This window comes from Lacerta agilis, chromosome 18 (genome assembly GCF_009819535.1).
Source record: "Lacerta agilis isolate rLacAgi1 chromosome 18, rLacAgi1.pri, whole genome shotgun sequence".
Taxonomy (NCBI): Eukaryota; Metazoa; Chordata; class Lepidosauria; order Squamata; family Lacertidae; genus Lacerta; species Lacerta agilis.
In genome coordinates this window covers 8,211,061-8,235,503 of record NC_046329.1, presented here as the reverse complement: position 1 = coordinate 8,235,503, position 24,443 = coordinate 8,211,061, and the positions used below count along the sequence as shown (strand labels likewise).

Here is a 24,443-nt window from a genome sequence, read left to right as displayed (position 1 = left end):
TCATTGACGGGTTCATTTTAGCAATCTTAACTGGTGTTAAATACCATCTATATAACATTTTCATAATGTTTTCTCTCAAATTATTACAAGCTGTAAATTTGATACCTTCCTTCCACAGTCTTTCCCAGTCCTCCAACATAATGTTGTGTCCCACATCCTTTGCCCAATCTATCATTGTTGACTTAACCATTTCATCTTTCGTATGCCACTCTAGCAACAAATTATACATTTTGGAAAGGTTTTTTTGAGTTCGATTCTATTAGCTCTGTTTCCAGTTTTGATTTTTTCAACTTGAAAACCAATCTTCTTGTCTGCTTTAAAAATCTCATAGATTTGATGATATTGCTTATTTTGTAACCCGTGCACTGCTTCATTGCAGTTTACGAGAATAAAACCCTAAATAAATAGAAATATTTAAATAGGCAGTAAATGATAAGCTCAAAACTCCAACATTCTATATATCTGGGAAGGCTTCGCAAAATGTTTTTAGCAGGCGCTAGAAAGAGTACAGTAAATGATAATGGGTTCCCTGGAGCACAATTCAGGTTCCTCCCTACAGATAAAGCTCGTTGGCCGCCAAAGGCTGGGTTTCAGAAACAAAGCATTTACCTAGAAGCTAAAACAGACATCACGTTGCCGACAAAGGAGCGTATAGTTAAAGCTATGGTTTTCCAGTAGTGATGGATGGAACTGAGAGCTGGACCATCAAGAAGGCCGAAGAATGGATGCTTTTGAATTATGGTGCTGGAGGAGACTCTTGAGAGGCCCATGGACTGCAAGAAGATCAAACCGATCCATTCTGAAGGAAATCAGCCCTGAGTGCTCACTGGAAGGACAGATCCTGAAGTTGAGGCTCCAGTACTTTGGCCACCTCATGAGAAGAGAAGACTTCCTGGGAAAGATCCTGATGTTGGGAAAGATGGAGGGCACAAGGAGAAGGGGACGACAGAGGATGAGATGGTTGGACAGTGTTCCCGAAGCGACCAACTACGGGAGGCAGTGAAAGACAGGAGGGCCTGGCGTGCTCTGGTCCATGGGGTCACCAGGAGTCTGACATGACTCAACAACTCAACAACAACACCTGAAGAAGACAGCCAGCCCCCCAGTAAACAAAAGCAGTAGCAGGTCCAATTCTTGGAAGGCTGTTTCTTGGCGGGTTTATGGCTCGTGAGCTTGTGAATCAGCCCGGCTGCCACACATAATCCCTGTGTTGCAGGAGGCAGTTAGTGTCTCCAGTTTGCGAGCTGTGCATAAATCCAAAAGCTTGCTCACTTCAGCTCCTGCCCATTCTTAACAAAACAAGCTTTCGTCAATTTCCCAGTTTTAAAATGGAAAGTGGGTTTGGTTTTTCGTAAGAAGACGTAAAGAGCTTTGTATCGGCTGTGCAGCCCACCTAACAGCCCAATCTGCTTTTAAGTACAGAGAGGTTCCCAATGTGACTTGCATGCAATCATTTAAGGCTGTCTCTGCAACCTTCAAACACACAAACACTTGAGGGAAATGGGACGTGGGGAGAGGAAGAAATCAAAACCTTGCCAGTGCTCAAACCCGTAATTGTGATTTCTCCTATGCAGCCTTCTGGAGCATTGGAGAAATAAGTAATTTTTAGAATGCCCTTCATCTGGATAAACATAATAAATCCCTCTACCCCACAAACATTAATAGAAAGGGTATAGGACTTTAATAAGGAAAAGACCTGCTTGAAGACGTGTTTCGCCTGGTGTGTGAAGCTGTATTAAAAGGGTCCCAACTGATATCTCGGGGGGGGGGGGGGGTTGTTTCCCTAAACCGGATAAAGGTTTGCAGCCCACTAAATTTAGGCGAGCAGACCCAAATCTATACTTGCCAGTTCAACAAGGAAGTTTGGGGTAGCTCCATAGGGCACGAGATGCTTGATTGCAGGGCTGTGGGTTCGAGCCCCAGATTTTTTGGGGGGCGGAGGAAGTCGCAGGGTGACGCACGGGGTCCCACCCAACTCTACAGTTCCGTGATGAAAGGATGGAATAAAATTGCGATAAAGAGGAATACAGAAAAGCCATAGCGGCAGACTCCTCACTTTAACGTGAGCTGGCACACCATCAAATGGGTCTGCTCAGAATATGACATTACGCTGCATGAAACCCCAAGTCTTCTGCTGCCTGACTTTGAGATACTTGTGACACTGCCTAGCCTTAAATCTCCCAGGTCTGCTAAGGTTCCCCATCGTCCTCGTCAACTTTTAAATGTGAGCATAAGCTAGTAGCCCTCAACAACCCCTCCTCTGAATTTTGGCCGTCCCTGCCTCCTGAGGGAGTTCCATAGTTCCCACTGCGTGAAGAAGTGCTTCCTTTGCCTGCTCCGAATCTCCCGACATAAAAACAACTAAAAGCCATGTCTCCAGATGATGCTCTCAATTGTCACCACCCCTGGCATCCTTTAAAGGCAGGAATGCTTAATCTGAGGGTCATGGGTTCAGGACCCATGTTGGGCGGAAGGTTCCTGAATGGCAGGGGGTTGGACTAGATGGCCCTCGGGGGTGCCTTCCAACTCTTCTGCAGTTTCAGACAAAAGGCTTTCGTTGCTCAGACTTGCGGCTTCTTTCATCTCGCCTGCCTGTTGCCTCCTCCCTGGGCGCGCACAACAACCTTCCAGGAGAGCTGGGTTTTTTGGGTGCCCTCCTCTGATTCCTTGCGGGCGAAAGAAGCAGGATTTTAAAACTGACCCGTCCCTATTTTTCTCAGCAGACGGTGCTTTGTGGCAAGAAAAAGAGAGACACGACGGAGCGGTGATGGCCATTCAGAAATACTTGAGGTCAGGTTTGGGGGACCCCCAGAGACCCCTTGGGTGCCGATGGGTGTGAGACTTGCGGCTCAGTGCTAGAGCTTCCTAAGTTTTCTAAACCGGTCCTTTTTATTTAGAATAATGAGGACTAAGATTCTTTATTCCTAAGGAAGGGAGGTAGTGGCTTTGCAATGCAGGAAAGGGCTGAGAAGGCTGGAAATCCTGGAGACCTGCTGCCAGTCAGTGTAGGCAATATCTAGCCAGATGCTCCAAAGGGGGGGGGGGAGCAAGCTGCCCATCTCCCTGAGTTGCAGCTGAGTGACAACTGGAGGGCTAAAAATCCCGCAGCTTTTAGGGAAATGCCAACCAGACCTTGAGCTGACCTGGCCCTCTAAAGGTGACCTTACCAGTCTTCCAAATGACCAACACCCAGTGTTAAACTCTGGAACTCCATTCCACAGGAGGCAAGGGCACTTATTTTTTTTTGCAACTGACCCAAGGCGCACAAACACACACCCTCTCCAATTTGCATTTCCCCACCTGCTTCTGCCCCTGACCCTTCCCACCCAGAACTTCCATGCCCAGAAAAAGAATACTGAAAGGTGGTTGCTAGGCGGCAAAAATTCACCAGGGAGGCTGCTTCTTTCCAGCCTGGTGCTGTTAAGGGATATTTGGCCGACAGCCAGACCAGCCACTGACACTGGCTGCACGGCTATAGGAACTACAACCTTTTAAGACCTTGAGCTTGCTTCTTTCCTCCTCCCTCCCCTTGTTCCTCATGTGTGCCATCTCCTTTTCAGTCGTGGGCCTGATTTTTATTTTTGTAAGCAGCTCCGATACCCCCCCCCCCTTTCCCCCTGCGTGGTGGTGGGGGAAGGGATGCAAATGCAGCAAGTAAAATATTTCACTGGGCAAAATCGGCCGCCTTTGACAGGGTTCCCCTGTAGGGGGGAGCTGGGCAGAAGGTTGACCTCTCAGGCCCTGTATCTCAGGCCCAACAGAGGCATTCTTCTGGCCAGACCTCGGACGGAGCAGGCAGCAGGTGGATTTAAAAAGCCAGCCCGTGTCCCAACAGTGCGAGCTCTTGAGTTCTGAGCCTCCGCGTCATAGGAATGCCTTTCGTGTTTTTTCTCGGCCTCCTGGGTTTTTATCTGTTCCTCCAGGGTCCCCCTGGGGCATCGAATCTTTTTTTCCATCCAAAACACGGGCTAGTTTCCGTGCTCTCCATCCTCTTCCCCCCGGCCCCTCTGAAGCAAAACAAGAAACAAAAGCCCAGCTCTACGCAGAGAACTGTGCGCTGGTGCAAAATCCATGCATGTTTTGGAAGCTTATGGGCAGCACCATTCAAGTGTTTTGTTTCCTTTTGAAGCTTCTGCACCTTGTCGATTTAATAAAGCTCTCTTGCTTTTCTGACCTGTTTCGGGGAGCCTTGGAAACCTTCCCCTTTTTTGCATTGGGTCAACCTTACCTTTTTTGCAGCGGGAAACGGTTCTGGAATATGGGAATTTTCCGCAAAAGGGAAGTTGACGGCTATGCAAGTGGTTGGACTGCGATCGGGCTGGGTCTCCCTTGTACCGTTGGCAGGGAAAGGCTCTTGCAACTGCTCTTGGGACATTGGGGGAACCCAGAATAACTTTGGCAAGGACTTTGGGACCTTTAAGGGGGAGCTAAGAGCGTCAATAGAGGATGCGGGTGGCGCTGTGGTCTAAACCATTGAGCCTAGGGCTTGCCGATTGGAAGGTCGGCGGTTCGAATCCCTGCGACGGGTCCCTGTTCCTGCCAACATAGCAATTCAAAAGCACGTCAAAGTGCAAGTAAATAAATAGGTACCCCTCTGGCGGGGAGATAAATGGCGTTTCCGTGTTCTGCTCTGGTTCGCCAGAAGCGGCTTAGTTATCCTGGTCACATGACCCAGAAAAACTCCAGCTCCCTTGGCCAGTAAAGCGAGATGAGCGCTGCAACCCCAGAGTCGTTTGCGACTGGACTCAACTGTCAGGGGTCCTTTACCTTTACCTTTAAGAACATCAGAAGAGCCAGCTGGATTGGGCCTAGCAGCCCAGCAGATGCCCCAACGGGAAACCAGCAAGCAGGATTCGAACGCCAGCCCTCTTCCCTCCTGTGGCTTCTGGCACCTGGTGTTCAGAAGCTGTTTCTGCTGTTCAGAGGCAGTGCATGGCAGATCTCTCGCCATGAAGAATTCCTCTATGAACTTGTCCATTCACACACGGACCCAATTTATTTAATTTTTACATTTATATTTTTAAAAAACCAATTTTGACCCCCCCCTTTCTGCGGTTGCTTATATTTCATTCTTTTCACTGCATATCCAAGTTAAACCTAATTACTCTTCATCCAATATACTCAAAATTATTATTTTTTAATCATTGCACGTCTTTATATCAATCCTGCTAATGATTTAACCTGTTTACAATAACGTTTTAAATAATAAAATGATTTCCACTCTGAATGAAAAACACTGTCTTCTTGGTTTCTTATTCTTCCAGTAAGTTTCACCATTTCTGCATATTCAAAAAAAAAATTGCTGCCATTCTTCTTTGGTTGGGACGTTATCTTCCTTCTATCCCTGGGCATAAATCATTCGGGGCGCCGTGATTGCAAACATAAATGAATTTTTATATTGTTTGGGTATCTCTACCCCTATTATTCCCAAAAGCAAAGCCTCTGGTTTCTTAATAAAAGTTATATTAAACCTTCCCGCCCCCAACTCAATATATATAATTTCCTAGTCAGCTTTTGCCTTCTTACAGCTCAGCCACATATAACGCAAGGTAATTTCCTTCTCTTTAAATTTACAACAATTTGATTCGGATTTATACATTTTTGCTAGTCTGTTAGACGTCAGGTACCACCTGTTTTCAAATAATTTTCTTTTACACACTCTAAACTTCAAATGTACCTTCCGCAGTCGTTCCCAGGCTGTCATTTCCGTCTTACGTCCTGTATCCATTTCCCAGCGTATCGTTGATGATTTCACTTGTTCCTTTTTAAAAGCCACCCGACTTTAGTGGCCAAGCTTGTGGCAGTGAGTTCCACAGGTTAACGGTGCGCAGCGAGGAGGAGGAGGAGGAGGAGGATGAGCAGCTTTTATTTCATCTGCCCTGAGTCTCCCGACAAACTGTGCGGCCCTCCATAGATAACTCAAGTCTCTTTGGCGGGACTTGTTCCCCCAACGCCAGCAGTTCTTCGTCCGTTGCAACCTCAGTTGGTGCAAATCGAAGATGGGCACAGCCTTGTTTCCCGATGCTCTAGAGGGATGGATTCGGTGGCAAGAGATTCCGATAAATCGTTGGGAAGAACTTTCTGACGGTAAGGCCTGTGGAATGGATTCCCTCGGAAAGTGCTGGACTCATCGGGCAGCCTCTGGTCGGCCACTTTCTCTTAGCCTGACCTACCCCGCAGGGTGGTTGTGAGAATAAAATGGGGATTTGGGGGCGGGGCAGAGAACCACGCAATGCCGCCTTGGAGGGAAAGGGCAGTGGCAAATCATACCAACAGTTTATCGCCAAGAGGAATAATGTAGGCGCACTCAATAATTTGGGCGATAAATGTATAATCAGGCGGGCAGCTCAAAGAGCCCACCAATTAAATGTGTGAACACAAATAGAAGTCATTAACATTGCAGCTGTTGTATAAGGGATTATTATTTTGACCGGAAAGCAGAAATAAAACCATCAAACCCCATCAGTTCTAGCCACCTAAATTATGTAATTCGGTATCTGAATGACTGGTATTGGCAATTGTATTATAATTTGGCATGGTTATAATGAGGCTACTATTGGAGGGCAATTGGAAATATAAAGGTAAAGGGACCCCTGACCATTAGGTCCAGTTGCGGACGACTCTGGGGTTGCAGCACTCATCTCTATAGGCCGAGGGAGCCGGTGTACAGCTTCCGGGTCATGTGGCCAGAATGACTGAGCTGCTTCTGGCGAACCAGAGCAGCGCATGGAAACGCCGTTGACCTTCCCGCCGGAGCGGTACCTATTTATCTACTTGCGCTTTGACGTGCTTTTGAACTGCTAGGTTGGCAGGAGCAGGGACCGAGCAACGGGAGCTCACCCCATCATTGCGGGGATTCGAACCGCCGACCTTCTGATCGGCAAGCCCTAGGCTCTGTGGTTTAGACCACAGCGCCACCAGTGTTCCAATTGGAAATATAAGCCTTATCAAAATGAATGGGCATAATCGGCCCATTCATTTCAGTAGGTCTGCTCCAAGGAGGGCTGGGTTGGAGCCCGCCCATAATATGTACAAACTTTAGAAGAAGTCCTGACATATATTATCAGAGGTCCTGTATACAGTAGGCTATATTCAATATATTCCGGGGCAGAGGAGCCACACACCACAGATTCAAAGCACAGCCGGCAGGCATTTAGAGCAACATGGGAACTAGTTTTTCTGGGAACTGTAACTGCGAGATGATTGGGTGGCTGGGAAACTAACATTTCCAGGATCCCTGGGGTGTGTGTGTTTGTTTGTTTGTGTGGAATGCCATGCGCTTTAAATGTGAATTCGATGCGCTTTAAATCTGTGCTGCGGAGGCTGCGATCTGTGGCAAAGAGGCTTAGAATTGATTCATCGCCACCCCCAATAGACTTCTTTTTTTTAAAGGGAGGGATAGTGATGGAGAAAAGGACCACGCTCTTCGGTTATATATTTATTTATTTGCGCGCTTTTACATAACCCTCCCCTCCCCTCCCCATTCATTCAAATGAACCCGGGTCCCCCGTCCAATGAGAAGCGTCTCATTATCCTTGAATGACACACGCGCGCACACTCTCTCTCTCATTTAGCCCGAGAGTGTGGTCACGTGGGGTGCCTCCCTCCCTCCCTCCCTCCCTCTCTCCCCCCCCCCCCGCGCAGCTTCCTCTTCGCGTTCCTAAGTGGGTGGGTCCCTTTTCATTCATAAATCCTGTCTGCCCCTTTTTAAAATCCCTCTGCTTGAAATCTGCTTGAAACCCCCTCTGCTTGAAATCTGAAGAGAGGCTCCGGAGCTCTGATTTCTCCTTTTTTTTTAAAAAAAAAATTTTTTTAGTTTATTTATTTATTTATTTAGATGCGAGTGCACGGACTTAGGTGAGTCTCGTTTCTGGACCAGAGTTCTCCTCTCCCCCCCCCCCCCCATTATTGTTATTATTAATTCTAGGAAGCCCTAAATCTTTCCTCCTGCAACGCATAGCATAATTCATTCTCCTTCTCTCTCTCTCTCTCTCTCTCTCTCTCTCTCTCTCTCTCTCTCTGTGTCCATCTGTTACGCTCTCTTCCTCTTTCCATTCTCAATTTCTCCTCCCCTTTTCTCTAGGCTTATCGTTTTATTCCCATTAATAATAATAATAATATTTAAAAATAAGAAATGCAAAGGAAATATCCCTTCCCTTGCCCACCTCCTCCCACCCCTCAAAATCCAGACCATTTTCTCTCTCGCTGGTTTGGATTTTTCCAATATGTTTTCCTCTCCCATTTTTCTTTTTTAAATTAAATTACGAGATTTAACCTTGCTTCAGCCAGTTTTGCAACTGAGCAGAGGGGCGGTGGGGCGGGGGAAAGGGAGAGATGGTGTCTCTGTGTTGTGATGAACGGAGATGGGTCTCCAGTAGGTGAATCTCTCAGGGAGTGTGTGTGGAATTATTATTATTATTAAAATTAAACGATCCGCTTGTTTGTTTTGGAAGAAGCAGGCTCGTAAAAAGAAGGGTTTGCTCAAGCGGCGCTGTTTGCTCACTGCTGTCATTCTGGGGCTTGCAATGGAAGCGCGGGGGGGGGGGGAGAGAGAAACATCCCATATTTTTTTATTTGCATGAAAGTGAAAGTCTCTCCCTCTCCCTCCCGCTTCCTATGGGTCTACTCAGGGAGAGCGTGCGACCTGCAGCTTCCGAGAAACTGACTAATGTTTTCCTGTTGCAAGGACGCAGCTGCACATCCGACCTCTTAAGTAGAAAAGATATCACGAAATTGACTTCCTTTATTGTAATTTTCATTTGGGAGGGAATGATTCGGCGCTCCAATCTGACTCAGCCTTACGCGGGAGTTGAGAACATCCCACCCACCCCCATTAGTCATGTCCATTCATCTCAATCTGTTTTACCCTTGGTTGGATCCAACCATAGCTGCATGAATTGTTGTTGTTTTTAAAAAAAATCATTTTCTGCATATATTTTTACTGCGCAGATAAATTTCCCTCCAACCCCCAAACGGAATCATTAATGCAAATCTAGTTATTATTATTATTAATAATAATAATTTTATTATTAACCCGCCCATCTGGCGAAGTCACAGTTGTTTTGGTGCGGTAAATGTCAAGAGGGCAAAATTAAAAATATCCATGCTTACCCTGGGAGTAAGCCCTGCACTGAATGGATCTGGCCTTGACTTCTGAGTAGACCTGTGCGGGAGTGCCCCATCTCTGTGGGTGTGTTGTTGTGGTGGTTCTTGTTTGGAGATGGTGTTGTCAGGATGGCAGAGGGGAGATCCTCACCTCTGAAGCTGGCGGAGGCTTTTCTGTTCTGGGTCGGATCCTGCTTCCCAGCAAAAGGGGTGGGGGAATTCCTCTCTCTCTCTCCCCCCCCCCACTCGCCAGCTTCTCTATCAGCTGCCAAAATAAATACCAGCAGCAGCTTCTGTGTCTCCTCCCTCTGTTCATCCACCCCACCACCCCGGTATTTAATAATTTTACAGCGGATCCTAACTGCTGTGCAGTGTGAAAGGAGGGGCTGTCAAGAAGCCGAAGGGGATCATGGCTTGTGTATTATTGATCCAGAGGCAGTTTCCTCCCGCCCTTCTATCTGTTCGTTTTTCACATTCCCCCCCCCAAAAAAATCTGTCCTTTTGTTACGTTGACAGCAGCGTTGCGCCTCTTAAACCTCTGATTTCCCTTTCCTTTGAAACTCGCTCCCTATAAGTCTCTCTTGGCTGTCTCTCACTTAATCCGGCCATTGGCTTAAGATGGCAGTTGTGGAGTTATGACTGGGTAGAAGAACTTCCACGGCCAGGAGAAATCTACCCCTCGATATCAGCTCAGTGTGGGTAAGAGCAATAGATCTGGCCTCCCCAGACGCATTTGCCTCGTTGCTGTATTAAACTGAGAACAGCTTGCCCACGGGGATGATTCCTTAAGGAAGAAGTCTGTGTCTGAGCTTCCAGGGCCCTTTGCATGTTTGACTAAACAATTCAGAGGATCTTTCTATTCAAGCCTTTTTGGTTTCTTGTTTTTAAAGGAGTGGAACCTCTATCTCAGAAGCTGGGGGCAAGCCCAGGCCCTCTGTCATTCCTTGCTTGCGAGTTTCCCTGTGTGTGTATGTGTGATGGATTTACCTGGATACCTCAGTTGGTTAGAGCGCAGCGCTGATAATGCCAAGGTTGCAGGTTCGAGACAGCTGCGTATTCCTGTGTTGCAGGGGGCTGGACCTCCCCCTCCAATTCTATGATGTTGCCTGTCTGTCCTGCAGCCTGAGACAGCGCACTGGGTTTAAGGGCAAAGCAGCCTCCCCCGGCCTCCTGCCCTCTCAGCGATTCGGACTATGTCTCCCAACTGCGGTGCCGGCAACGGCTGACGGGAGCTGTGGTTCCAATTCCCCCTAGCCATGAGGTTATTTCTTTGCTGCTGTTAATTCTGTGAGCTGCAGGGTTAAAAGCCCGCAAGCAAAAAAAACCATCTTGCAACTCATATCACCATGGAGATGAAATCCTTCCATGATGATCGGGGAGGGTGTGTGTGTGTGTAAATGAGAAAAAGCAGTCTGTCTGTCCATCAGCACCCCACCTGCTGTGGATCATAGTCAGAAGGGGACCCCTGAGGGTCATCCAGTCCAACCCCCCCCCCCGGAGAGCAGGATTTTTTGGCCCAACATGGGGCTCGAACCCACAACCCTGAGATTAAGAGTCTCGTGCTCTACCGACAGAGCTGTCCCATCACAGCCACAACATAAGCAAAGGTACTCGTAGGCAATGAATAAATGCGCGGCCAAACTGAACGATTTCCGCCTGAATCGCAAACAAGACCTGAAATGGAAGGCGTTGAAGACCGACAGTGACAACCCTCCAGCCCAAGGTTCAAAGCTATTCTGTGGCAAGTAGCTAATCCACTTCCCACATGCTCAGAGGCCGGGTGGCTGGAGACCACACAGTGAGGCGCTAAGCTTTTGTGAACTTTTGGGGAAGTTATGGGACTTGGAGCGAAAAGGCTTTAACGGGGCAGCGTGGGAAACTATTTATTTTGTGGGCGGGCCCACACCATACCTTTAAAGCATGTGACACCCCCCCCAAAGGATCCTGGGAACTGTAGTTGAGCGGCGCTGTCCATTGTACCTCTGTGAAGAGTAAAAACCACAGCTCCCAGGATTCTTGGGGGTGTGTGTGTGTGCCATGTGTATTACGCATGTGTCCGGCGTGCTTGAAAACTCGCTTGACCCATGGCCTATTTAGCTATTTAGCTCGGAACCATGAGGACTAGAACCATTATTTTGGGGGGGAAAGGGTTGTTGCTCTGTGACTGCACACAGAGATGTGGTGGGGGTGGGGGTGGGTGGGGAGAGAGAGAGAGAAAGACCTCTCTGCCTAAAACCCCAGAGAGTCGCTGCCAGCCAGTGTTGACAACCCCAAGCTAGACAGGCCAGTGGCTTGACCCGGTATATAAGCCAGTTCCGAACCAGCCCTTCCGAACCAGGAGGACGATGCAGGGTCAGGGCGGAAGGTTCAACCCCCTCGGATCTTCAGGTAGGGCTGCGGAACAGCCCTACCTGGAACCCTGGGGCAGCTGCTGCCGGCCCGTGTTGACAACAGCAAGGTCGATGGGCCTGACTCTGTGCACACGTCTGGGAGCGTGTGCTCTCTCGCTGCGGGTAGGAGGAATTGCATTAAGATCCTTGCACATTGCACACACGTGTGTGTGTGTGTGTGTGTGTGTGTACAGTACATGCTACTAGCTCCTTAAGCGGTGGGTGGGTGCCACAAAACGCCTTCCCATCTCCCCCAGCTATGCACACACTCAAGGCGAGTCGTTTCTGCGTGTGTCCCACCCACCCACCCATTTTTTATTTTTGCAGCCGGCCGTATCAAAGCCGCCCGGCACCCTTTCGCTGCTCTTTCCTCGGGGTGGGGTGGCTCCCCCCCCCCTCTGCTGCAGCAACCGTCCGCCCCCTCACTGCCTTCCCCTCTTGCTCATCTCTCTCCCGTTGGCGTGAGTCAACCCCGTGTGTGTGTGTGTGTGTGTGTGTGTGTGGGCTGCTGAGCCAGGATCCTAGCGCGTGCATGTGTGTGTTTCGAAAAGGCGATTTAATTTCCAGGCTCCCAACTGCATCTGGGGTGGAAGGCCGGGTTGGGTGGGGGCATCGGAGAGGCTGCCTTTTTCCAGAGTCGGGGGGGGTGGGGGTGGGGGGAGGCTTCTGCCGCTTTTCTCAGCCGCTTTCCACCCCGAAGGCTGCTCTGCGGCCTTCCGCTGGCTCCTTAAAGAAAACCATCTGACATCAGGCAGTGAAGGAGAGAGAGATAGAGAGAGAGAGAGAGGAAAAGGGGAGGAAAGAGGGGTCCCCGAGCCCCTTCCAATCTGCCACCACCTTCTCTTCACCCCCCATCCTGCCTTCCTCTTGAAAAATAAATAAAAAAACACACCAGCCTTTTAATTTTGCTTTCCTTCCTCAGTTGCATCTTAAGCCGGGGAGCCGGCGAGGACCCGGTCCATCCATCATCTCCCGGGGTGTTGCAACCGGAGCATGGCGCTGCCGAGGATCTTGTGAACGGGAACCCACCCGTGATCTTCCTTTCGGCGAGAAACATGTGAGCTGCAAAGGGAGGAGAGATGGAGAGCTGGAGGTAACCGGGAGAGAAAGAAAGAGAGAGAGAGAGGGAAGAGAAGAATCTACAACCTCACCGCATCGCATCTCCTCTTCTGCAAATTTTGATATATGTACATCACATTTCTTTATTCCCCCCACCCTTTATGCCTTTCTCTCCCCCTCCCTGCCTTCTTTTCGATTTAAATATATATATCTATATTTATTAATCTCGTTCTGCAACCGCGCACCGCCGTGTCACTGTGGTTTTTTGTGCCTCCCCTTTTTTTCAGGAGGACATATCTCTCGAGGACGGACAATGAGCGATGATTTGGGCGCATGGGAAAACGCGACGACGACGGGAGGTGTGACGGTGAGTGTCCCTGACGTGGAGGCATTCGGGGCAGGTGGGGGCAATTCTGCGAGGCCTTCCCCCCCCCGGGGGGGTGGGTGATATGCTGTATTGTATCTCCCCACTTTCTCCCACACCATTTTTGGAACACGGCTCTGGATAGGAGAGTTCAGGCTGGGCAAAGTTTTGGCAGGAGTAGCTGTGGGAGTTGCCGGGAGAGGAGCTGTCTTTCGCCCTGTGGATCCTGACCCTGTTTGATCTGCCCAGCCTAGGCAATTTTTAAAATGCATTTAATATATATATTACCTGCCCTTCGCACTAAAGTCCCAGGGCAGGTTTGCAATTGAAAACACCGATATTAGAAAGGATTTAAAACAATTTTGCGAATCGCAAGCAAGTTCTCAATCGGCATCGCTGTTTCCTTTGAACTATCGCGGAGGGAAGAAATTATTTCCTGGGCCCACAAGTCTTGGGAAGGATTGCTGGTCCACCTGGCTGCATATTGTCTGCACTGACTGGTAGCAGCTCTTTGGGGTTTCAGGGCAGTGTGTTTTCCCAGGCCTACTCAAGGTCCTGAGCAAAAGGCTAAGATTTAAATTGGAAACGGTTCAGATCTCAGTCAGGCCTTTGGTCCGCCTAGCTTAGTTTTGCCCGCACTGACCGGCAGCAGCACTCCCACCTTGTACCTGTTGGCGGTTGGATTTGGAAAACTCTGCATGCAAAGCTGGCTAGGCTGATTTATACTGACGGAGCTGCGGTATTGTGAAACCTTGGTAAAAACAAGTAATTGTTGTGGGTGGTGCCTCTGAGCATATGCAGAGTGCCTTTGCCTTGCCACTCTGCGACCAAAGCCCACGGGCAGAGGAATAAAAAGCGAAGGCATCCAAGTTTGGAGTTTGCGGCTTCTATCCGCATCACCCTATCTCTTCATTTGGAGGTTCTGGACTACAACTCCCAGGATTGGCTAGCGCCGATAGGGAGTTGTAGTCCAACAGCTCTGAAGAGTTGTGGGTTTTGGTCACATTACGGCTTCTTTGACTTGGCTAGTACCTGGGGATATTTTTGGGGTGTCTGTGGAGCGAGCCAACCTCAGTCGGTAGAGCAGGAGATTCTTAACCTCAGGGCCGTGGGTTCAAGACCCATGTTGGGCAAAAGATCCCTGCATTGCAGGGGGCTGGACTAGATGACTTTTGGGGTTCCTTCCAGCTTGTGATTCTTTAGGAAGAGGGAACCCTCGAAGGGTTTTCTGCTGAATCAGCTGCTGCTTGCCTTGCAAGCTGATGCAGGTTTTCTGCAGCTGGGCCTCTTCCCTCGGCCAGAGCGCTTGCTTGCCTGGAACGCAGGTGAACCCAGGTTCAATCCTGCCCACCGCCAGTCAGGAACAGACCTTGGAACTCAAGCCACTCAAATTGTTGGCTTCAAAATCTGCAGGAAATGCTTTTGTTATGTCGTTTGCGAAAGTAAGGACCGTGATTGTTCCAAAGCATGCCTGTTCGCCTGGGATGCAATTGGGGGGGGGGGCGCTGTGTCTCCTCCCATCTCTGCACATTTTCCTTCTCTGAAACGATTCGGAACTCTGCGCTGAGGACTAGCTGGTTGCTGAGTCATCAGTAAACGACAGTCCCAAGGAAGGGGCCAGCGGACTTTATGCCGTCAGCCACTGACTTGAGCGCTGGGAGTCTGACTCAGCTACCGCCCACCACCACTGCTGTCCCTGGAATCGTAGAATTGTGGATTTGGAAGAGACCAACAGGGGTCAGTCATCCTGCCGAATGCAGGAATGCTTTTGCCCAGCGGAGGGCTCGAACCCACAACTCTTAAGAGCCCTCGTTCTCTACCGAGGGAGATATTCCAGTTCCTCACATGATCACAGAAGAATCAGAGAAGGGGGTCCCAAGCGTCAACCCCCTGCAATGCAGGAATCGCAGCTTCACTGGCACAAGCTTAAGTTGGGTTCTTTGACTTTGGCGGGTAGAAATCCAACAGGTTGAAAGTTCTGGGGTCTTTCTCTCTGTGCTGGGAAAAGGCTAGGTAGCCGAATCCTTGGCTGCTAAAAGCCTTTCGTCAAAGACCTCTCTTTCAGGGGGTAGATTATCATCACTACAAATTATTGCTGGGCAATAATATGAATAAATTATTGTTGCTCTTACTGGTATCACTATTATTTTATGAATATAGTGTCGGCAATGAGCATCGGCAATGAGCACATAGAATTATAGAACCGTAGAGCTGGAAGGGACCCCTGAGGGTCATCTAGTCCAACCCCCTGCAATGCAGGAATCTCTTAACACATTTAAGAGAGAGGATCTCTGCCCCAGGGAGCATACAGAGCAGATTCATTGCACAGTGGAATCAGCTGGAGTGGGGTGGGAAGAAGTCTGAATCGTGAGGACGGAGAGTTGGGGATGGACACAAAGTTCTTAAAATTGCAAAGATGGAAGGGTGATTTGGGTCCAACCCGCTTTCCAGTCTCTTTCCGCGTGAGGACATCCATCTCTCTGGGCCCTTAACTGCCCTTCTGAGGAGGGTGCCTGTTGCATCCCTGCGTGCTTTGTAACCACGCTGAGATCACTGACTCGTGCAGAGACATGGGGGAGCCATCTCCCAAGGGCAGGCAATTCTTGACTTCGCACACCCTAAACTTTTGTGTGTGCGTGCGTAAAAGTGAAAAGTGTCTCCATCTCTTCGCCCCCCCCATGGTGGAGAAATGTGCCCTCATACTGCCAGGGAATATATATATACTATTTTTTCTGAGTCTCCTTGCTGCAGAGGTAGCTTGTACAGAACAAGGGTGAGGAAACTCAACCCCATCGGCTTCCATAACCCTTTGCACCCATATACTGTACTGTGTTTTTTTATTTCTCTCTCCCTTCCCTCCTTCCCTCCACCCAAATATATATATATATCCCACCTTCCAGACAGTGCCTGGCGAGGTGAAGACCCACGATGGGTATGTCCTGCTGCTGGTACTTCTCTCCATCTTTATCGGGGGGACCCTGGTGCTTCTGTTCGGCATCCTGATCGTCTGCCGGCGCTGCTGCGAGCCAGACCGGCGGCACTCCAGGTAACGGGGGGGGGGGAGCAGAACTGGGACCCTAAGGTGGGGCGGTCGCAGTGCGAAAGGCCGGTTCTGCAACCAAAACAGGAGGGATCTGCTTTATGTGGGAGTCAGAGGCTTGGCCCACCTAGCGCTTTTTCCCTAACCGCAAAGTTAAGATTCTAGTCCTCAAGAGCGTTGATTTAAAAGACGACGGCTTTAACCACAGGACTTTCATAGCGCCACAAGAGTTGGAAGGGACCCTAAACAGGACTGCCTCCAGGTGTCTTCTGAAAGAAAGTTCTGTAGTTATTCGTCTCCTCGACATCAGTCTAGCCCTCGGAGAGACCTGTGCCACGAAACTCACTGTGCATTGTTGTTGTTATTTTTAAAAATAATAGTATTGGGCCGTTCGTTACCTCCTGGCCTACCTCGCAGGGTTGAAGGTCTGCGTGAAAATGAAGCCATTTGGGCGAAGTTGGTAAATAAATGATAAAGGTAAAGGGTAAAGGGACCCCTGATCATTAGGTCCATTTGCGGACGACTCTGGGGTTGAGGCGCTCATCTCGCGTTACTGGCCGAGGGAGCTGGCGTCCAGCTTCCAGGTCATGTGGCCAGCATGACAAAGCCGCATCTGGCGAACCAGAGCAGCGCACGGAAACCCCGTTTACCTTCCCGCTGGAGCGGTACCTATTTATCTACTTGCGCTGGTGTGCTTTCGAACTGCTAGGTGGGCAGGAGCAGGGACCGAGCAACGGGAGCTCACCCCGTCATTGCGGGGATTCGAACCACCAACCTTCTGATCGGCAAGCCCTAGGCTCTGTGGTTTAACCCACAGCACCACCTGCATCTCTAAATAAATGTTAGATAGATAGATAGATAGATAGATAGATAGATAGATAGATAGATCCATATATATACATAGCATATTTCCTTAGTATGCAAGTCATGGCTTATGCAAACCTGGAGCTATTTCGCAAAGTATTTTCTTAGACCTTTTTCATCTCTCTGCCGCGTACGCCTTTTTCATGGTTTCCCGCCCGCCCACCTTCCTTTTTCCTCTTTCTTCTTTTTCAGAGCCAGCGATGACCCCGAAAAAACAAACACTACCTATCTGGATGACTCCCAGCCGGCTCAAGGTGAGCTGCTTGCTTGCTTACTTTCAAAAGCAGGCAGGGCATTTTTTTCCACGCTGCATCCTTTTCTATAGGAAGGTATGGTGGTACCTGCTCTGGTTGCTAGGGCCCGTTGCCCTGGAAACAGTTGCTTTCCCTCTCTCTCCTCTTTTCTTCCTCCTGTTGCATCTCCTTGTTCCGAACCCAGCACCTCTCCAGGGATGCTGCTTCTCTGGTTTAATTCTCCCCCCTCCCCAAAAAGCCTAACAGTGGGGAGGTGCGGGGAGGGGGGGATTTTGAGGAGGGGTTCAGATCAGGTCCATTGCATCCTCGGCGAACTGCGAGAAACCCAAAAGCGGGACCAGATCAACTCTCCCCTCCTGCGGTTTCTAGGAAACAGTTTTGAGGCAGAGCATAGCGATCTTGGTTTTTTGTTGTTGTTCAGTCGTTCAGTCGTGTCCGACTCTTCGTGACCCCATGGACCAGAGCACGCCAGGCACCCCTATCCTTCACTGCCTCTCGCGGTTTGGCCAGACTCATGTTAGTAGCTTCGAGAACACTGTCCAACCATCTCATCCTCTGTCATCCCCTCCTCCTTTTGCCCTCCATCTTTCCCAACATCAGGGTCTTTTCTAGGGAGTCTTCTCTTCTCATGAGGTGGCTAAAGTACTGGAGCCTCAACTTCAGGATCTGTCCTTCTAGTGAGCGATCTTGGTTAGTAGCTGTCTATAGGCTTGTGTTTTTAATATCCTGTTGGAAGCCGCCCAGAGTGGTTGGAGAGGCCCGGCCAGATGGGCAGGGTATCAGTAATAAATTATTATTATTTATTATTATTATTATTATTCTCCTCCATGAATTTGCCCGGTCCTCTTTTAAAGTCACGGGACACAGGTGGCGCTGTGGGTTAAACCACAGAGACTAGGGCTTGCCGGTCAGAAGGTCAACGGTTCGAATCCCCGCAATGACGGGGTGAGCTCCCGTTGCTCAGTCCCTGCTCCTGCCAACCCAGCAGTTCGAAAGCACGTCAAAAGTGCAAGTAGATAAATAGGTACCGCTCCGGCGGGAAGGTAAAGGGCGTTTCCGTGCGCTTCTCTGGTTTCCCGTTGCTCAGTCCCTGCTCCTGCCAACCCAGCAGTTCGAAAGCACGTCAAAAGTGCAAGTAGATAAATAGGTACCGCTCCGGCGGGAAGGTAAAGGGCGTTTCCGTGCGCTTCTCTGGTTCGCCAGAAGCAGATTAGTCATGCTGGCCACATGACCCGGAAGCTGGACGCCAGTAAAGCAAGATGAGCGCCGCAACCCCAGAGTCGTTCACGACAGGACCTAACAGTTAGGGGTCCCTTTACCTTTTAAAGCCCACCATGTCTCAGTGGCCATAATATTCGCAGCCTCCTTTTCTCAGCTTCCGCAAAATATCCCTTTCGAGGAGAGGCGGCCAGAACTGCGCAGAGTTCCCCAAATGCAGCCGCGATTGTGGATTTCTATAACGGGCATTTGTAAGGGTATCCAGTGGCAGGTGGCGTTAAAAGTGCAAGATTGGGGGGGGGCGGTTATCTCTCTCTCTCGAGTTCCTTGCATAAAACATCGAGCCCTCTTCCCTGATCCAACAGCTCCAAAGAAACAATGGCACCCGGTGGATAAAAATGTCAAATTCAGTGGGGGGTGACCTTTTGGAGACTATTCCGTTTCGTTCTCCCTCATCCCCAAAAACGTCGTTATTGAGCCTAACTTCCTCTTTGGGGTGGAGGGGGGCCACTGTGGGTAAGGGTGGGGGGCATGTCCCTTCCTCCTGTTTGTATTTAAATAATAATAATAATATTTGGGTCCTGAAATTTGTGTGTGCCCAGTTTGGATTCGAGGTGGGAGCACCCTCTTTTCTTGTAAATATCTCCCCACCACCAGCAGCTTCAAACACTGGGATGTTGCTAGCTCTAATGGGTGGGCTTCTAAACCCACCCACCCACCGTTGCCTCCCCTAGATATCACCATTAAGGTGGATGACCCCGATTGCATGTCGAGCTCCAGTTACCGAGACGCGGAGAGCGAGAGGTTCCTCTCTTCAGGAAGCGCCACGGGGCGACGGGTGTCCTTCAACGAGGCTGCCCTCTTCGAGCAGAGCAAGAAGACCCAGGAGAAAGGGAGGAGGTAGGCAGGGGTCCTGGGTTCGAGAGAGGAGTGCGGTTAGTATGTATACATCTCAACTTTTTAAAAAAATAAATACATATTTTTCATTGATTTTCCAACAGCGGCCTCGCTATAGCAATTCCAATTTTATCCAGTTGACGCCAAATTCTACAATTTAATCAAACTGCCCCCTCCCCCGCAGTGGATGAGTTCATTCTTCTACCTTTTTTCTTCCAAAATTTAAATAAATTTCCATTCCGTTCAGATATGATAATCCTTTATATAAGGGATCGTCTTTTTTCTTTTTAAAACCTTGCAGCAGCCCTGTGAGGTAAGGACCAGCCGAGAGACTGTAGTCCCTTGATGGGTTTGAGGGCTGGGTTGGGAGGACTTGAACCCTGTACAATGCATGGGGGTCAGACTAGATGAGCTCTGAGGTGCCCCCAAAGGCTTGTGATAAGCCTGTTTTGTGGCTCGGGGTCAGTATTTCTTTCCCAGGATTGCCTACATTGACTAGCGGGGTCTTGGTGGGTGGGTGGGTGCTGCGGGTGGGGGTACTTTCTGGAGGCAAAGGAAGGTTTCTACCTTTCAGCGATGGGCCTTGGAGAAAAATATTCAAGGCTGTGGTTTTTTGTGGGGTTGGAGAGACAGTGTGCCAGAGCTGGCAGGGGCTGATGGGAAATCAGCGTCCAAAATGGCTTTGCTGACTAGGATTGAGGAAAATCATGGTCCAAAATGGTCGCGCCGGCAGGGGCTGATGGGAAATCATGGTCCAAAATGGCCGCGCTGGCAGGGGCTGATGGGAAATCATGGTCCAAAATGGCTTTGCTGACTAGGATTGAGGGAAATCATGGTCCAAAATGGCCACCCTGGCAGGGGCTGATGGGAAATCATGGTCCAAAATGGCTGTTCTGACTAGGATTGAGGGAAATCATGGTCCAACATGGCCGCGCTGGCAGGGGCTGATGGGAAATCATGGTCCAAAATGGCTGCGCTGGCAGGGGCTGATGGGAAATCAGCGTCCAAAATGGCTTTGCTGACTAGGATTGAGGGAAATCATGGTCCAAAATGGCCGCACTGGCAGGGGTCCAAAATGGCCACGCTGGCAGGGGCTGATGGGAAATCATGGTCCAACATGGCCACGCTGGCAGGGGCTGATGGGAAATCATGGTCCAACATGGCCGCGCTGGCAGGGGCTGATGGGAAATCGTGGTCCAAAATGGCTGTTCTGACTAGGATTGAGGGAACTCATGGTCCAAAATGGCCGCACTGGCAGGGGTCCAAAATGGCCACGCTGGCAGGGGCTGATGGGAAATCATGGTCCAACATGGCCACGCTGGCAGGGGCTGATGGGAAATCATGGTCCAACATGGCCACGCTGGCAGGGGCTGATGGGAAATCATGGTCCAACATGGCCGCGCTGGCAGGGGCTGATGGGAAATCAGCGTCCAAAATGGCTTTGCTGACTAGGATTGAGGGAAATCATGGTCCAAAATGGCCGCACTGGCAGGGGTCCAAAATGGCCACGCTGGCAGGGGCTGATGGGAAATCATGGTCCAACATGGCCACGCTGGCAGGGGCTGATGGGAAATCATGGTCCAACATGGCCACGCTGGCAGGGGCTGATGGGAAATCAGCGTCCAAAATGGCTGTTCTGACTAGGATTGAGGGAACTCATGGTCCAAAATGGCCGTGCTTGCAGGGGCTGATGGGAAATCATGGTCCAAAATGGCCACGCTGGCAGGGGCTGATGGGAAATCATGGTCCAAAATGGCCGCGCTGGCAGGGGCTGATGGGAAATCGTGGTCCAAAATGGCCACGCTGGCAGGGGCTGATGGGAAATCGTGGTCCAAAATGGCCACGCTGGCAGGGGCTGATGGGAAGTTGCCATCCAAAATGGCCGTGCTTGGCCTTGTAGGCCAAAACCATCTGTCTGGCCAGGGCCAATGGAGGCAAAACTGGGCTAGGTGGGCATGTTCCCTGGCCCCTGTTTTTGAGGCTGTTCTCTCTCGCTGAGGGATCTCGCCCCTTCCTTCCTTACCCTGGAACGCCCTCCCTGCCAGGTACACCCTGACCGAGGGAGACTTCCACCACCTGAAGAACGCCCGCCTCAGCCACCTGCCCTTGCCCCCGTCCGCCGCCCTCAAGATCGTCACCATCCACGAGTCCAACGAGAACAGCATCGCCATGACGCCCCGGCGGCCCCCAGCCAAGCCCAGCCTGGCCATCTTCCAGGTGAGGCCCAGAGGAGACAGGGACAGGACCCCAGTTCTTTCATTCATGTTTGTAAGCTCTCTGGGGCAGAGACCTGACTTATTACTTCTATTTTTACCGCCTCCTAGAGTGGCTCAGGTTACCCAGTCAGATGGGCAGGGTATAAGAATATTATTATTATTATTATTATTATTATTATTATTATTATTATTATTATATTGTTATTATATTGTTATTATTATTGTTATTATTCCAAAAAAATAGTGGACAAGCGGGGGGGGGGGGCAGGGAGTTAAATTAAATTAAATTATATATTTTCTTACAAACATTTTAACACGTATTAAAATACCATTTTATCATAAAGCTTTTGAATTTTTTAAAAAAGTCCACTATTTTGTGGGAAAAAATAGTGAACATAATGTGAAAAAGTGGACTGTCCACTCAAATAGTGGACACCTGGCAACCCTATTATTGCTTCGCCTCTCTGAGGGTGTCCATAGATGCTCACAAGAGAGAATTTCGCTGAGGCCTCTCCCAGTTCCTTAATTCACATTTGTAAGCTCTCTGGGGCAGAGACCTGCCTTATTACTTAATAATAGTTTACCGCCATCCAGCCAGATGGGTATGGTATAAGAAATTTATTATTATTATTATTATTGGGCGTCTCTGAGGGAGCCCATGGATGCGCAGAAGGAAGAATTTAGCCGAGGCCTCTCCCAGTTCCTTACTTAATTCACATTTATTTGTAAGTTCTCTGGGGCAGAGACCTGTCTTCTTACCTGCAGAGGCCACATTCAGCCCTCCAGTTTGGAGCTTCCCATAGCTGGTCCCAGAGGCAAACTTTTTTTTTTTTTACAGAAACAGAGCCAGGGGTGGGGTGGGGCGATTCGGATGCGTTTTTTGGAAATGCATCTTCTATTTTTATGCCCGAAAAACTTCTGGGAGGTGTGCGAATGGGTCGGTGAAGCTAGGGTTGCCAGGTGTCCACTATTTGAGTGGGCAGTCCACTTTTTTCACATTATGTTCACTATTTCCCCCCCCCCCACACACACACACACACAAAATAGTGGACATTTTTTTATTCGAAAGCTTTATGATGAAATGGTATTTTAATATGTGTTAAAATGTTTGTAAGTTGACTCTTATAGAACATTACAGGTTGCCAGATTCCTGATTTCAGTTCTTTCATATAAAAGACTTCATGGAATGCTTCATGACTATTAAAAATCTAGTAAACTCTATGCTCCATCTTTATCTTTAAGGCCATAATACGGTACATCTAGAGATTGTAAGTAATGCGAAGGAGATTATGCGTTGAAATGTTTTAGTTGATATTTTAGAATGTAAAATGCTGTTTTTATTTATTGATTTGTTTTACCTTGTGGGCTTATAGCTGAATAAAGTATTATCTATCTATCTATCTATCTATCTATCTATCTATCTTTGTAAGAAAATATATAATTTAATTTAATTTAATTTAAACACACACACCCACCCCCACTTGTCCGCTATTTTTTGGAAGCAGACCTGGCAACCCTAGCTGAAGCTATCCCTAACCCTTTCTCACCTTCATCCCTTCTTGGTAGCATCCCTTGCCGGAGACGGCACTGACCAGCCATGGAACCTGCTCCAGTTCTGCCTTGCCGGGAGACACCTATAATTCCACCGTCGAGGCTGGTTCCTCCGCTTCATCGGACTCCGGCGAAGGCACCTCGGTACGTCAACCTAACGCGGTTAGGATTTTTTTTGGGGGGGGGCGCCTGGCTTGAGAGCAGGACATGGGGGGAAACGGATCCTGGGGTCACGGTAGACTGAAAGCTTAGCCAGAGACACAACCGTGTGATGCAGCGGCAAAAAAGCCTAATGCGATTCTAGTCCCGTGCGTCCCGTTCGAGGGAAGTGATCTATTCTTCCTTGGTTGGGCCCTTATATATAGTGGGAGGGTGGGGAGGGGTATGACTCAGAAGGGTGGTGGGAATGGGGGATCGGCTGACGGGTGCGGAAAACCTGTTGACGACTGTTAACAACTGCAATTGGTCTTACAGGAAAAAGCAAGGGGTGAGATGGCTAAAAATAGCTTTGTCATGTATAATGAGATAAGAACCCAATGTCTCTATTCAGACCAGGTCTCTCCATGGTTTTAAGTTCGGTAATAAGTTGCGATTCAGCGAACTTCTCCTTCCAGTCTGTTTCTGAAATTCTTCCGTAATAAGGCAGCTACTTTGTGTGTTTGATGGTTAGAGGAGCGTTTCCATCCCAGTGGCAAACCCACCGGCCGCTCCTGACAGATCCTGGGGAGACCCGGCCAGATGGGCGGGGTACAAATAATAAATTATTATTATTATTATTATTGCTCCTCCTCCTTCTCTCCTCTCAGTCCGACAGCGCCGACCAGAGTCCCAAGGGTGCTGGAGGGGGCGGTGCCGGGGAGCCCCCGCCGGCCCCTGCCCAGGGCACCGTCCTTCACTTCTTCACCCGTCTGCGTCGCCATGCGAGCCTGGAGGGCGCCGGGCCCTACTTTCGGATCAAGAAGTGGAAGCTGGAGACGAGCCAGAGAGCTTCTAGCCTGGACACGCGAGGTGGGTAATACTCTGGCCTGGCGGGTACGCTGTGCTCCTCCTTGGGTAGTTGCCCATCATTGGTGCCCACCTGGCATGCAGCTCTCACTGACATGATTCGAGCGTTGCACCAGTGAACTGGGGGCACCAATGCAACTCCTCTTGATCCGGTGGCCCCTGGGGGCAAAAGAAAGCCTTGTAGCCTCTTTTATGTGGTATTTAACTCGTGAGAAACGATTATCCTCGTTAGCATTTCCATTGAGCTTTGCTGCACACATAGAGTTGCCATATTTCAAAAAGTAAGAACCAGGGCACCCCAAAAGATGCTGAGCGTTTTTATCAGGAAATCCCCCACCCCCGAAATTATTTAGCTTATATTTAAAGGTAAAGGTAAAGGGACACGTGACCCAGAAAGCTGTCTGTGGACAAACGCCGGATCCCTTGGCCTGAAAGCGAGATGAGCGCCGCAACGGCAGAGTCGCCTTTGACTGGACTTAA

The 24,443-nt window shown here is 49.4% G+C and overlaps 1 protein-coding gene across 1 annotated transcript; it reads left to right on the top strand.

The window, feature by feature from the left end:
* Positions 1-12,404: 12,404 nt before the first annotated feature.
* LOC117039722 (voltage-dependent calcium channel beta subunit-associated regulatory protein-like) lies at positions 12,405-23,974 on the top strand. The gene is made up of 8 exons (XM_033136904.1): positions 12,405-12,588; positions 12,842-12,921; positions 15,819-15,964; positions 17,015-17,076; positions 19,029-19,194; positions 21,237-21,408; positions 22,974-23,102; positions 23,765-23,974. The coding sequence occupies exons 2-8, from the start codon at positions 12,868-12,870 to the stop codon at positions 23,972-23,974; spliced, it is 939 nt and encodes a 312-aa protein (XP_032992795.1). The 5' UTR covers positions 12,405-12,588; positions 12,842-12,867.
* The last annotated feature ends 469 nt before the right edge of the window (positions 23,975-24,443 follow it).

What these genes read in the sequence shown, in the direction of transcription:
- LOC117039722 (XM_033136904.1), top strand. Translation starts at nt 12,868, where the DNA reads ATGAGCGATGATTTGGGCGCATGGGAAAACGCGACGACGACGGGAGGT. An exon ending in CCAGACCGGCGGCACTCCAG is followed by an intron (nt 15,965 to 17,014) that starts GTAACGGGGGGG and finishes CTTCTTTTTCAG; the next exon opens with AGCCAGCGATGACCCCGAAA. An exon ending in TGACTCCCAGCCGGCTCAAG is followed by an intron (nt 17,077 to 19,028) that starts GTGAGCTGCTTG and finishes TGCCTCCCCTAG; the next exon opens with ATATCACCATTAAGGTGGAT.